The sequence below is a fragment of the Salvelinus sp. IW2-2015 genome, unplaced genomic scaffold (assembly GCF_002910315.2).
Source record: "Salvelinus sp. IW2-2015 unplaced genomic scaffold, ASM291031v2 Un_scaffold3980, whole genome shotgun sequence".
Lineage (NCBI taxonomy): Eukaryota > Metazoa > Chordata > Actinopteri > Salmoniformes > Salmonidae > Salvelinus > Salvelinus sp. IW2-2015.
Genome location: NW_019945253.1, coordinates 1 through 13,193, shown reverse-complemented (window position 1 = coordinate 13,193; position 13,193 = coordinate 1). Strand labels below are relative to the sequence as shown.

The 13,193-nt window shown below is 43.4% G+C and overlaps 1 protein-coding gene across 1 annotated transcript in view; it reads left to right on the top strand.

The window, feature by feature from the left end:
• The window catches only part of LOC112076748 (voltage-gated potassium channel KCNC1), a 61,676-nt gene extending 49,890 nt beyond the window's left edge, over positions 1-11,786 (top strand). The window contains exon 5 of the mRNA XM_024143430.1: positions 11,181-11,786. Within this exon, the coding sequence (XP_023999198.1) occupies positions 11,181-11,248 (68 nt within the window). The 3' untranslated portion in view covers positions 11,249-11,786. The remainder of the gene's footprint in view (positions 1-11,180) is intronic.
• The last annotated feature ends 1,407 nt before the right edge of the window (positions 11,787-13,193 follow it).

Here is a 13,193-nt window from a genome sequence, read left to right as displayed (position 1 = left end):
ATCCAGAAGCAGGGTTGTGGTCATTAGCCACCAATGGCAGAAACAGTCTAAAACAGTAAGGGACTAAAGGGACTAAACATATTTCTGCTGGAGTGATGACCTAATTGAGCACGACCCAGCAGGGCCGGCATAAGAAACGTAAGCCCCCGGCCTGTATATGCCAAATAGTATCCCCCTGCCAAATAGTATTCCCCCTGCCAAATAGTGGCCCCCCTGCCAAATAGTGTCCCCCCTGGCCAATAGTGTCCCCTGCCAAATAGTGGTCCCCCTGCCAAATAGTGTCCCCCCTGCCAAATAGTGTCCCCCCTGCCAAATAGTGTCCCCTGCCAAATAGTGCCCCCCTGCCAATAGTGTCCCCCTGCCAAATATATCCCCCTGCCAAATAGTGTCCCCCTGCCAAATAGTGTCCCCCCCTGCCAAATAGTGTCCCCCTGCCAAATAGTGTCCCCTGCAAATAGTCCCCCTGCCAAATAGTGTCCCCCTGCCAAATAGTGTCCCCCCTGCCAAATAGTGTCCCCCCTGCGTCACAATGGGATTTGAGAAGCTACTAGCGTTCGTTGCTAGGGCCGTTGCTAGAACATGCCAAATTCTGCCTGTCTGTAATGAAGAAGAAGAAAAAAAAAATTTGTTACTAAGCTGGGATGAAAATAATGTAATTTTGGCTGTAATGATCTCCAAAATTCTACGCATTAGTTCATCACACCGTTGATATAGCAACAACACTTTTTGGGCAGCAACAGCGAGAGCTCTACTTGCTTGGTGCGATACCTCATCAACTACTACTCCTCCAACCAATAGGGAGGACCCTATTTGCCCTGACAGGCCCCCAACCAGTTATTATAAAAACTCAGTCAGTGTCTCAACTATTGAAAGTAACAATAGTAATAACACACAAGGTGTAATTGATCATTTTAATCATGTCAAATGAGCAATGTCAGCTTATTTATTTTTTAGATTGGTAGTTAGTCTAGCCAGCTATTTAAAATTGTAGTAATCATGGTCAAATACTGAACGGGAACGTAGGGTATGTGCCCAGGGGCCCTGGCCTCCAGGGATCCCCATTGATTTGCCAAATTGTGTAGAAATTAGCTTTAAAACTGCAAAAAAAATATTTAGCTGTAAAACTGCAACTTTTTTTCTCTGCCCCATTGCAAAATTTGTAGAATTTTAGGAAATGTTATTTTAAACCAAACATTTCTCTCCTCTGTCAAGAGGGTTTAACTAAAATGATTTGCTGACAGTTTTTTTTAGGGGGGCCCCAACCAAATCTCGCTTGGGGGGCCCCAAAAGGCTAGGACCGGCCCTGTGACCAAGTAATGCTTGGGGCATTGGGTTGTGTTAGATTACAGAGCAGGCTCTGTAGTGTTATGTTGATGAAGAACGTCCAGATCCCAGTCAAGACTTTCCTCCCTGTATTGATCTCCTCATTCCTCTCCATGGATCTGTCTGTCTGTCTCTCTCTGTCTGTCTCTCTCTGTCTGTCTCTCTCTTTTCTAATTATCTCTCTCTCTCTGTCTGTCTACCTCTGTCTGTCTCTGTCTCTGCTCTGTCTCTCTATGTCTCTCTCTATTTCTTATTATCTCTCCTCTCTCTGTCTGTCTCTGCTCTGCTCTGTCTCTCTCTCTTTCTCATTATCTCTGTCTCTCTGTCTGCTCTGCTCTGTCTCTCTCTCTCTCTTTCTCATTATCTCTCTCTGTCTGTCTGTCTCTGCTCTGTTTCCCTCTCTCTCTGTCTCATTATCTATCTCTCTGTCTCTCCTCTGCCTCTGCTGTCTCTCTCTCTCTTTCTCATTATCTCTCTCTGTCTGTCTCTGCTCTCTCTCTCTCTCTCTCTATCTCTCTTTCTCATTACCTCTCTCTGTCTGTCTGTCTCTGCTCTGTCTCTCTCTGCCTCTGCTGTCTCTCTCTCTCTTTCTCTTACCTCTCTCTTCTGTCTGTCTCTCTCTGTCTCTGCTCTGTCTCTCTCTGTCTCTTCATTATCTCTCTGTCTCTGCCTCTCTCTCTCTCTCTTTGGCTCTGGCATGTCAGAACAGGTGAGTAGGGACAAGAAGAATAACAGGCCTCACTCAAAGGAAAAGCTCAGTCTAGTTTTCCTTATTCAATCTTGTTCTGAGGCAGCTCTACCACAAATTCTTTCCAATCATAAGGCCAAAGTTAAGACCTTAAAGGAAGATAAAATAAAGAAAATCCAATGTGTCTGTCACAGCAGGTCCACACACATGAACAACACATTCCCTCTCCCCCTCTTGATTATAGTCCTAGAATGATTGTGGATACATCAACCAAAAACAATGGAACACTTTGTAGTTCCACCCCTTAACACCGTCCACCATGCTTGGCAGGCTATAAACAAACAACTGAAATCTAATTTCATTTGATAAGGGTGTGTGTGTGGAAAAAAAAGGTTGAAAAACCATTACCTAAGTGACTCATCGTACTAATACGTTTTGGCAGAGGTCTCAAGACAATATCATAGGTATACAGCTCAGAACAAACACCACACCACACACACAAACACACACACACATACACAAACAACACACCCACAGACACACAATACACATACAACGATATACGCAAACACACCCACACACACACACACACACACACACACACACCACACACACCACACACACACACACACACACACACACACACACACACACACACACACACACACACACACACACACACACACACACACACACACACACACACAAAACACACAACACAGATACACAGATACACACCATCTCTTGATACGATTCAGCATGCTAAGGGGTGGTAAATGTTTGTTCAGGATGTGAGAAAGGAATCCATTACGTCCAAATATAGAGTCTGGTGTCACTCCAGACTCTGGGACTTTGGGGAGCTGTGATGTGGTGAGATGCGTTACACAGTGTGGATGTGTGTGTGTGTGTGTGTGTGTGTGTGTGTGTGTGTGTGTGTGTGTGTGTGTGTGTGTGTGTGTGTGTGTGTGGTGTGTGTGTGTGGTGTGTGTGTGTGTGTGTGTGTGTGTGTGTTTGTGTGTTGCGTGCGTGTGTGTGTTTCAGGCAGCAGCAGCCTATTCAAGCAGAGAATGAGTGCTGCCAGTCTGACTGCCAGCTGGAAATGAAGGGAATTTTCTGTCTCTTTGTCTGTCTGGTCCAATGCCTCCAAGCCTCCTGTTTCAAATAAACTGTTGATTTAAATGATAAAAAAACAATCATACACCCACAACATAAACAGCATTGTGCTGTGTTGTCACTATTCACCTGAGAAGGTATACCATCACAATACAAACACTAGTAAATCTATTCTGACATATGTGTGTCTCATTCAAAGCCTCCAAGCCTCCAGCCTCCAGGCCTCCAGCCCTCCAAGCCTCCAGCCTCCCAGCCTCCAGGCTCCAGCCCTCCAGGCCTCCAAGCCTCCAGGCCTCCAAGCCTCCAGGCCCCAGGCCTCCTGTTTCAAATCAGAGTAGTTATCTCATCTAAATGATAAAACGTTGATTAAAAAAAGCCGGTGAAAAGGTGGTTTGGTGTTATTTACATTTTGAGTCATTTAGCAGACACTCTTATCCAGACTTACAGTTAGTGCATTCATCTTCAGATAGCCTAGGTGGGACAACCACATATCACAGGCATAGAAAGCACACTTTTCCTCAATGACGTAGCTGTCAGTGAGAAAGAGAGAGAGGGGGAAGTGGGGGAGAGGGAGAGGAGGGAGTGGGGAGAGAGAGCGAGAGAGAGGGGACGTGGGGAGAGAGAGAGAGATAGAGAGGGGGCGTAGAGAGAGAGAGATAGAGAGGGGGTGTGTGGGGGAGAAGAGAAAGAGAGAGAGGGGGAAGTGGGGGGAGAGAGAGCGAGAAAGAGGGGGACGTGGGGAGAGAGAGAGAGATAGAGAGGGGGCGTGGGGAGAGAGAGAGAGAGAGGGTGAGTGGGGGAGAGAGAGAGAAAGAGAGAGAGGGGGTGGGGGAGAGAGAGAGATAGAGAGAGAGGGGGGCGTGGGGAGAGAGAGAGAAAGAGAGAGAGGGGGTGAGGGAGAGAGAGAGGGGGCGTGGGAAGAGAAAAGAGAAGATAGAGAGGGGACGTGGGAGGAGAGAGAAAGAGAGAAAAGAAAAATAGAAGGGGTGTGGGGGGAGAAAGGGGAAATGGGGGAGAGAGAGAGAAAACTCTGTGGGCGTGGATGAAGAGAGAAGAAACTCTGTAGACGTGAAGGAAGAGAGAGAGAAACTCTGTAGACGTGAAGGAAGAGAGAGAGAAACTCTGTAGACGTGAAGGAAGAGAGAGAGAAACTCTGTAGAAGTGAAGGAAGAGAGAGAGAAACTCTGTAGACGTGGAGGAAGAGAGAGAGAAACTCTGTAGACGTGAAGGAAGAGAGAGAGAAACTCTGTAGACGTGAATGAGAGAGAGAGAAAACTCTGTAGACGTGAAGGAAGAGAGGAGAAACTCTGTAGACGTGAAGGAAGAGAGAGAGAAACTCTGTAGACGTGGAGGAAGAGAGAGAGAAATTGAGACGTGAAGGAAGAGAGAGAGAAACTCTGTAGACGTGAAGGGAGAGAGAGAGTGGAGGAAGAGAGAGAGACAGAGACTCTGGAGGATTGATAATTTGGTACAAATCCAACTACAAAATGTATTTGATCCCCTCAAAATGGGTAAATATCACATTTGGTTAATATGGCAATATACAGTATATCCCCTCAGAATCCCCATATTACTCAGAGGAGATCTTCCCCACCCAAATAATATCCCCCCCCCCTCAGAATCTATTACCAGAGGAGACTTCCTTTCGAACCTATAACTCAGAGGATTCCACATTATACCTCGATCCCATATTACTCAGAGGAGATCTCCACCCAATTATATCCCCCCCTCAGAATCCCATACTTCAAAGATCACCAAATTATTCTACAGACCCAATTACGCGAGAATCTTCCCCACTAGGAAGACGTCCATTTCCAGCCCAGGGAAATGTGCCATCTGGGAACAATACGCGCCAGGAACACCACCTGATCTAACGAGCACAAGAGGGGACAGCTTTATTACAGGCCAGGCACGTGCAACAAAACGGAAGGGATCTGTTGCAGCTCTGTAGAAGCCTGGGTCTGTACTTTGTCAATGGTAGGGTAGCGGGGGGACTCTTTGGGGAGATTTCACCTCTTGGCACAGCACAGTAGACTATATGATCACAGACATTGACCCTTTCTCTCTCATCTCATTCATCGTCAAGCCACTAACACCTCTGTCTGATCACAGCCAAATGACCGTTGTCTCAAAGAACAGACATGGAAACAACAGACTTCACAGCCCAGAAGCTGTACAACATCAGACATTCACAGCCCAAGTGAGCTGTACAACATCAGACATTCACAGCCCAGTAAGCTGTACAACATCAGACATTCACAGCCCAGTGAAGCTGTACAAACATCAGACATTCACAGCCCAGTAGCTGTACAACATCAGACATTCACAGCCCAGTAAGCTGTATAACATCAGACATTCACACCAGGAAGCTGTAAACAATCAGACATTCACAGCCCAGTGAGCTGTACAACATCAGACATTCACAGCCCAGTAGCTTGTACAACATCAGACATTCACAGCCCAGTAAGCTGTACAAACATCAGACATTCACAGCCCAGTAGCTGTAACAACATCAGACATTCACAGCCCAGTAAGCTGTACAACATCAGACATTCACAGCCAGTAAGCTGTACAACATCAGACATTCATACAGATGGCCCAAAACAGCATGAAGAATACCAGAAAGCAACCAGTAACCAAAATATCCAAACACTCTACTTAAGAGACAGACAGAGAGAGAGAGAGATAATAAGAAATAGAGAGAGACATAGAGAGACAGAGCAGAGACAGAGACAGACAGAGGTAGACAGACAGAGAGAGAGAGATAATTAGAAAGAGAGAGACAGACAGAGAGAGACAGACAGAGAGAGACAGACAGACAGATCCATGGAGAGGAATGAGGAGATCAATACAGGGAGGAAAGTCTTGACTGGGATCTGGACGTCTCTTCATCAACATAACACTACAGAGCCTGCTCTGTAATCTAAACACAACCCAATGCCCCAAGCATTACTTGGTCACAGGGCCGGTCCTAGCCTTTTGGGGGCCCCCCAAGCGAGATTTGGTTGGGGCCCCCCCTAAAAAAAACTTTCAGCAAATCATTTTAGTTAAACCCTCTTGACAGAGGAGAGAAAAATGTTTGGTTTAAAATAACATTTCCTAAAATTCTACAAATKTTGCAATGGGGCAGAGAAAAAAAGTTGCAGTTTTACAGCTAAATATTTTTTTTGCAGTTTTAAAGCTAATTTCTACACAATTTGGCAAATCAATGGGGGATCCCTGGAGGCCAGGGCCCCTGGGCACATACCCTACGTTCCCGTTCAGTATTTGACCATGATTACTACAATTTTAAATAGCTGGCTAGACTAACTACCAATCTAAAAAATAAATAAGCTGACATTGCTCATTTAGACATGATTAAAATGATCAATTACACCTTGTGTGTTATTACTATTGTTACTTTCAATAGTTGAGACACTGACTGAGTTTTTATAATAACTGGTTGGGGGCCTGTCAGGGCAAATAGGGTCCTCCCTATTGGTTGGAGGAGTAGTAGTTGATGAGGTATCGCACCAAGCAAGTAGAGCTCTCGCTGTTGCTGCCCAAAAAGTGTTGTTGCTATATCAACGGTGTGATGAACTAATGCGTAGAATTTTGGAGATCATTACAGCCAAAATTACATTATTTTCATCCCGCTTTAAAAAGTTTTTTTTCTTCTTTCACTTACAATAAGACAGGCAGAATTTGGGCATGTTCTAGAAGGCCCTAGCAACGAACGCTAGTAGCTTCTCAAATCCATTGTGACGCAGGGGGGGACTATGCAGGGGGGACATAATTTGGCGGGGGGACACTATTTGGCAGGGGGGACTTTGGCGGGGGACTATTTGGCAGGGGGGGACACTATTTGGCAGGGGGGCACTATTTGGCAGGGGGACACTATTTGCAGGGGGATACTGACACTATTTGGCAGCGGGGGGACACTATATTGGCAGGGGGACACCTATTTGGCAGGGGGACACTATTTGGCAGGGGGGACTATTTGGAGGGGGGGACTATTTGCAGGGGGACACTATTTGGCAGGGGGGACACTATTTGGCAGGGGGGGACACTATTGGCAGGGGGAATATATATTTGGCAGGGGGATACTATTTTTGGCATTACAGGCCGGGGGCTTACGTTTCTTATGCCGGCTCTGGGGGTGTGCGCATTAGGTCATCACTCAGCAGAAATGTTTAGTCCCTTTAGTCCCTTACTGTTTTAGACTGTTTTCTGCCATTTGGTGGCTAATGAACAAAACTGCTCTGGATGGCCCTATTTAAGGTGGCAGAGGTTTGTCAGCTAATTATAGGAATAGAGAATGTTTCTCAATAACTTACTTGGTTAAAATACGCAATAAGGTGGCATGATCTAACTCATTGTTCCAGTTAAAAACTAGAGAACAATAGCAGTAGTAAACGTTCCATAAGTAATGGCGGCTTGTGGTTGTCAACTACAAGCATGAAAGTGGTGCGTTGATGGATTTGCTCGTCTTTGTCTCCCGAGAGACGCACAGGAAAGCTGAAGTAAAGCCAGGAGCCACTGAAACAATCTTTGCTCCTAACAAAATTCAGAGGGAAGAGAGAGAAGAGAGAGGAAGAGAGCGAGAGGGACAGAGAGAGAGAGAGAGACAGGAGAAGGAGAGAGAGAGGAGATAGGACGAGAGAGAGAGAGACGGAGAAGAGCGAGAGAGAGAGAGAAGGAGAGGAGAGAGACGAGGAAAGAGAAGAGAGAGACGGAGAAAAGAGCGAGAGAGAGGGAAGGGAGGCGAGACGGAGAAGGAGAAAGAAGAGGGAGAGGCCGAAAAGGAGAGGAGAGAGAGAGGACGGAGAGAGCAAGAGAGAGAGACAGGGGAAGAGACAGAAAGGAGGAGGAGAGACGAGAGGAGCGAGAGAGAGAGAAAAAGAAAGCAAGAGGCGGAGAGGCTAGAAGGAGAGCGGTAATTCAATACCTCAACTCTGTATCTGGTGAGTATGAGAGTAATGACATCCCAGCCTATTAAAGGGGAATATCAGACATGTGCTTTCACATTTTAGTGTACATTAGCTGCAGGGAGACAGGGGCTCCAGGCAATGGGGGGCAATTTGGGATCCAGCTCGGAGGTCTGGGATATGCCCTGCAGCATTACAATACTATTATAAATCAATTCATTAGATCAGAATTCACTGTCTGCTACCAAAATAGTCACATGTATTATACAGAAGTGGCTGTCTATGTGAATGTATCAGTTTTACAACTGAACGCTCCCTAACCGCTTCTTGCTCACAAAACCTGGGTTCAAATACTATTCAAAATAATTCAAAAATAATTAAGCTTTCGGCTTGATTGAGTTTGCCTGGCGAAGTGAAGCCAATAGAGGGGTCCCTAATCTCCGCACATCTGGGATTCCTGGCAGGCTTAAAGCAAACGCTCAACGAATTTGAAAGATTTCAAAGTATTCAGTATTTGAACCCAGGTCTTGTCTGCTCYGCTCTCAGGGTTGCGTTATGGCCGTAGTGTAAAGAGCCAGGCTAATGCCTCTTATGTCTGTATCAAGCAGACAGGGAACAGGGTCTGGGTAATATGTCAGGGGAGGGGGCATTATGTCAGGAAGCTGTTAAATGTCAGAGAGAAACACAAGGGCAGAAGAACAACGTCTAGATGGATATTAAGACTGGCAAAGTACCTCTTGCTCTTTAGGCACCACTGAAACACTGAAATCAAATGTCCCCAATATAATATCAAACACTTCAAAACATTTGGCAAATGCTCTAAGCATCCGGAAAAGCGCTATATATAAATCCTATCAATTATTCTTAATATCATTAAAGCTAGAATCCCTTTAATTGAAACATACAAAGCAGTAATTCCTCTGTTTGGTTAAAAGCTGAGGATGGACTGGAGAATACCGATACAGTTTAATAAACAGAGCTTGGGATGCAAGGGATGACATCATAAGTATCAAATTAAATAGTTTTACCATGTTAGAGGTTATACAGGATGACATCATGATGAAATTAATAGTTTTAACACATGGTTATGTAGGCTATAAACGGAATGACATTACCTGAAATATAAACCATTATAAGTTTTAACATGGTATGAGGGTTATACAGGATGAATACATGATTCAACTTAATGTTTTAACCATGTAATGAGGTTATAACAGGCTGACCATCATGATATCAAAATTATAGTTTTTTAAACCATGTTATGAGGTATACCAGGACTAAGACATCCATGATATCAACATTATAAGTTTTAACCATGTTATGAGGTTATACAGGATGAGACCATTCCATGATATCAACATTATAGTTTTAACCATGTTATGGGCTATAAGGACTGACATCCACGATATAATAACATTATAGTTTTAAACCATGTATGAGGCTATAACAGGACTGAACCATCCTGATATCAACATATAGTTTTAACCATGTTATGAGGTCTATACAGGATGACCATCCATGATATATAACATTATAGTTTTAACGCATGTTTATGAGGCTATACAGGACTGACCATCCATGATATCAACATTATAGTTTAACCAGTTTGAGGTGTACAGGACTGACATCCCATGATATCAACTTATAGTATTTTACATGTTTTATGAGGCTAATACAGGACTGCACATCCTGATATTAATTAATAGTTTTAACCAATGTTATGAAGTCTATACAGGAATGACCATCCATGATATCAACATTATAAGTTTTTAACATGTGATGGAGGACTATATCAAGGATGAACATCACCAATGAATACACATTATAGTATTTACCATGATATATGAGGCTACAGGATGACATCATGTATAACATTATAAAGTATTTTAACCCCAGTTTGAGGCTATACAGGATGACCATGCCTGTATCAAATTATGTTATAACACGTTATGAGGCTATACTTTGTTTGGTTTACATTTATATTGTTTTACAAACGTTGGAGTAAAACAAGCTTATATTTTGGGTTCTGATGGGGTACAACAGCTGAACTGAGCTCATGAGGCATTTATAAATAATATTCTTCAAGAATAAATTGGTACGTATCATTAATGAATGAATTCCTCCAACCCCATTAAAACCTCATTGGCTCAAAGATCTGACAACCACCTGCTAATTTCCTCATGTCCATGACATGACTCTCGAATGATGTGACAGACCATTCAACTGCCACTAAGCTGTTGACAGGAAGCGATAGCATCAGCCACAAAGAATGTTTTGTTGACATATTACAATGTGTTGTTACCTCAGAGAATGGCTTTATGGCGGACGATGATATACCTTTTTAGCCACAGAGATCCATGTGCTTTTCCCCTTAAACCAATCCATAGGAACTTAGGATGTGCTTTCCCCCTTAAACCAATCCATAGGAACTTAGGATGTGCTTTTCCCCTTAAACCAATCCATAGGAACTTAGGATGTGCTTTCCCCCTTAAACCAATCCATAGGAACTTAGGATGTGCTTTATCGTTCACAGACTCTGACTGTTCATCTTTATAGTCACCAAATAGGATGGTCGAGACCATCATAGCCTGAGGCTTCTTCTTCCACTGGACTCTCTCTCTCTCTCTCTCTCTGGTCCAGGTTATGATCTGCAGACAGTAACGCTTGAATTGGCCTGAGGGCTTCCTTTCAATATATGGCTAAATTCAGTGGAGGCGCTGAGGGGAGGACGGCTCATAATAATGGAATTATGAGTCAATGGCTCATAATAAGGTCTGTAATGGAGTCAATGGAAATGGTTATCAACTACATGGAAACCACGTGTTTGATGTGTTTTATACCATTTCCATTGAAAATCCATTCCAGACCTTATTATGAGCCGTCCTCCCCTCAGCAGCCTCCACTGGCTAAATTATAGTCAGTGTGTAGTCTAGTCCTCGTGAATCCAAGTAACTTGTATGTATTCATGCCTTTTCGCTAAGGATTTCTGGCCCTATAGAATATAGGATATTTGTCTCAAAAGACCCAATATTGAATGAACGTTATATCATCCCACAGCCCACAACTCTTCCATCATTGTCATACCACGTATACATACAGAGAACATTGGTTTGACTGTTCTGTGTCTCATGTTTGTTTCTCTGTTACAGAGAGCTGTACAGACATCCTGGCAGCTACAGGGATCTACGCCCATCCAGAAATCACCACTCTGACCTGAAGAAGCCCATTTGGATTGAGAAAGAACAAGTGGTCGTGAACCAGGGTGCATGGGGCGGAGCTTCAGATTTAGGSCCCTCCCTCCTTCTCTAACTAACGTGAAGGTTCCCGGGAAGGTTCCAGAAGAAGAACCCCTTGTCTTTCTGTCGAGTACAAAGTAACCAAACTCCGCGGGTAGAATACTTCTATCTGATGCTTTAGAAGATATAGTTATGTATGTACACACATCTGTCTGTTTCCAAGCATTTAGCATGTATTKTATTGCATGATCTAGCTCTATATAATGTACCTTGAGGAAATTAACATCAGTGAGCTTAATGTTAAGGGACACATCTAAAGTTGATTAGGGTTTTGAATATCTCCTCTGATGTTAATCGTCTTGAGTTTCAATCAAACATCAATATTTCCAAATGGTGTTTTCAAGAAATTGCTACTATGGCATTTGTTGATTCTGTTTTAAAAGTGTACAATAGACTACATGATCAGTTCATAGTCCTCGTGAAGAATCCTGAGACCAGAAACCATATGATGTTTCAGAATATTTTTTTTTTGCAGTCTTTCATCAATGAAGCATAATTGGTAAATATTGACTAACTAAAATACAACAACAATGTGTGTGGAGTTGCATTGTTTAAAAAAAGTGACTGTGAACAAATTACATTAGGATTAGAACTACAAGTCGTTGTTCCAAGCCGACTGACTCCCAACAAAAATATAGTCCAGCTTTGTTTTGATTTAAACATGACGGTAAATGGCTTCCTGAGTGGCGCAGCGGTCTAAGGCACTGCATCGCAGTGTTGCAACATCACTACAGCCTGGGGTTCGCTTTAATTGACTCATCGCGCTCTAGCGACTCCTTGTGGCGGGCCGGGCGCCTGCAGGCTGACTTCGGTCCTCAGTAGAACAGTGTTTCCTCCGACACATTGGTGCGAGCGGGTGTTAACGAGCGTGGCGGATGTTAAGAAGCACGGCTTGGCGGGTCATGTTTCAGAGGATGCATGGACTCGACCTTCGCCTCTCCCGAGCCCGTCGGGGAGTTGCAGCAAGGAGACAAGATTATAATCGCCAAATTGGGGAGAAAAAGGGGGTAAAAAATACAACAACAAAAATGACAATAATAAAAAACAACGGTAAAACAGGTTGGTCTCTGCCTGGTGTCATGCCAGTCAACAGACAGGCCATAGTCAGTGGCATGTGACTATAAAAGCTCACATAACTTTCCTTTCACAAAGTATCATGCAATTCCTATAGAAAGAATAAAAAACAAAATGKCTGAAAAATATAAATCATGTATATCTATTACAGTACAGTACATGAACAGTTCTGTTTCAGGAAGAAGAGAGTCAACATGCAGACAGTAGTAGCAATAGCAGCATGTGACTATTAAAGTTGTTCACAAACAAAGTGTCTTTAAATCCTTATACAACAAAAAAAGGAGAAAAACTCATGTCAAAATGCCTTGCGAGACCAGATGCAGTCAGAAAGTGGTCAAGAGGGTAGCATGTGACTGAAGAAGCTCATACTACTTCTCTTTTTACAAACAAAGTGTCTTGGAAATCCTTGTATARATGATATATAAATGCTATTGTATTTCCATTAGCTGTGTTCCATCAGTACATTCGCTGGTTGAAAGGGGACCAAACTTTGGGCGGCCATATTAGTTAAAAATAGATTATATCAACGTCATCATTAGTAAATGTATCATCAACATCGTTAGTAAATGCAATGTTAAGAAGCATATCAACACATACTGTGGCATCATCCGTACATTCTAGTCGTGCCTAATGACAAAGTGATGGAGCTTAATGTGTTATGGAGTAACTTGATGAGGTTTAGATTTGTTCCTAAAACGGATTATCTTGGTTCTTTTAAGATCTTGGTTATTTTAAGAGCTTCATTTTTGAAGATCTTGGTTGTTGAAGATCTTGCTTGTTTATACATGTTGC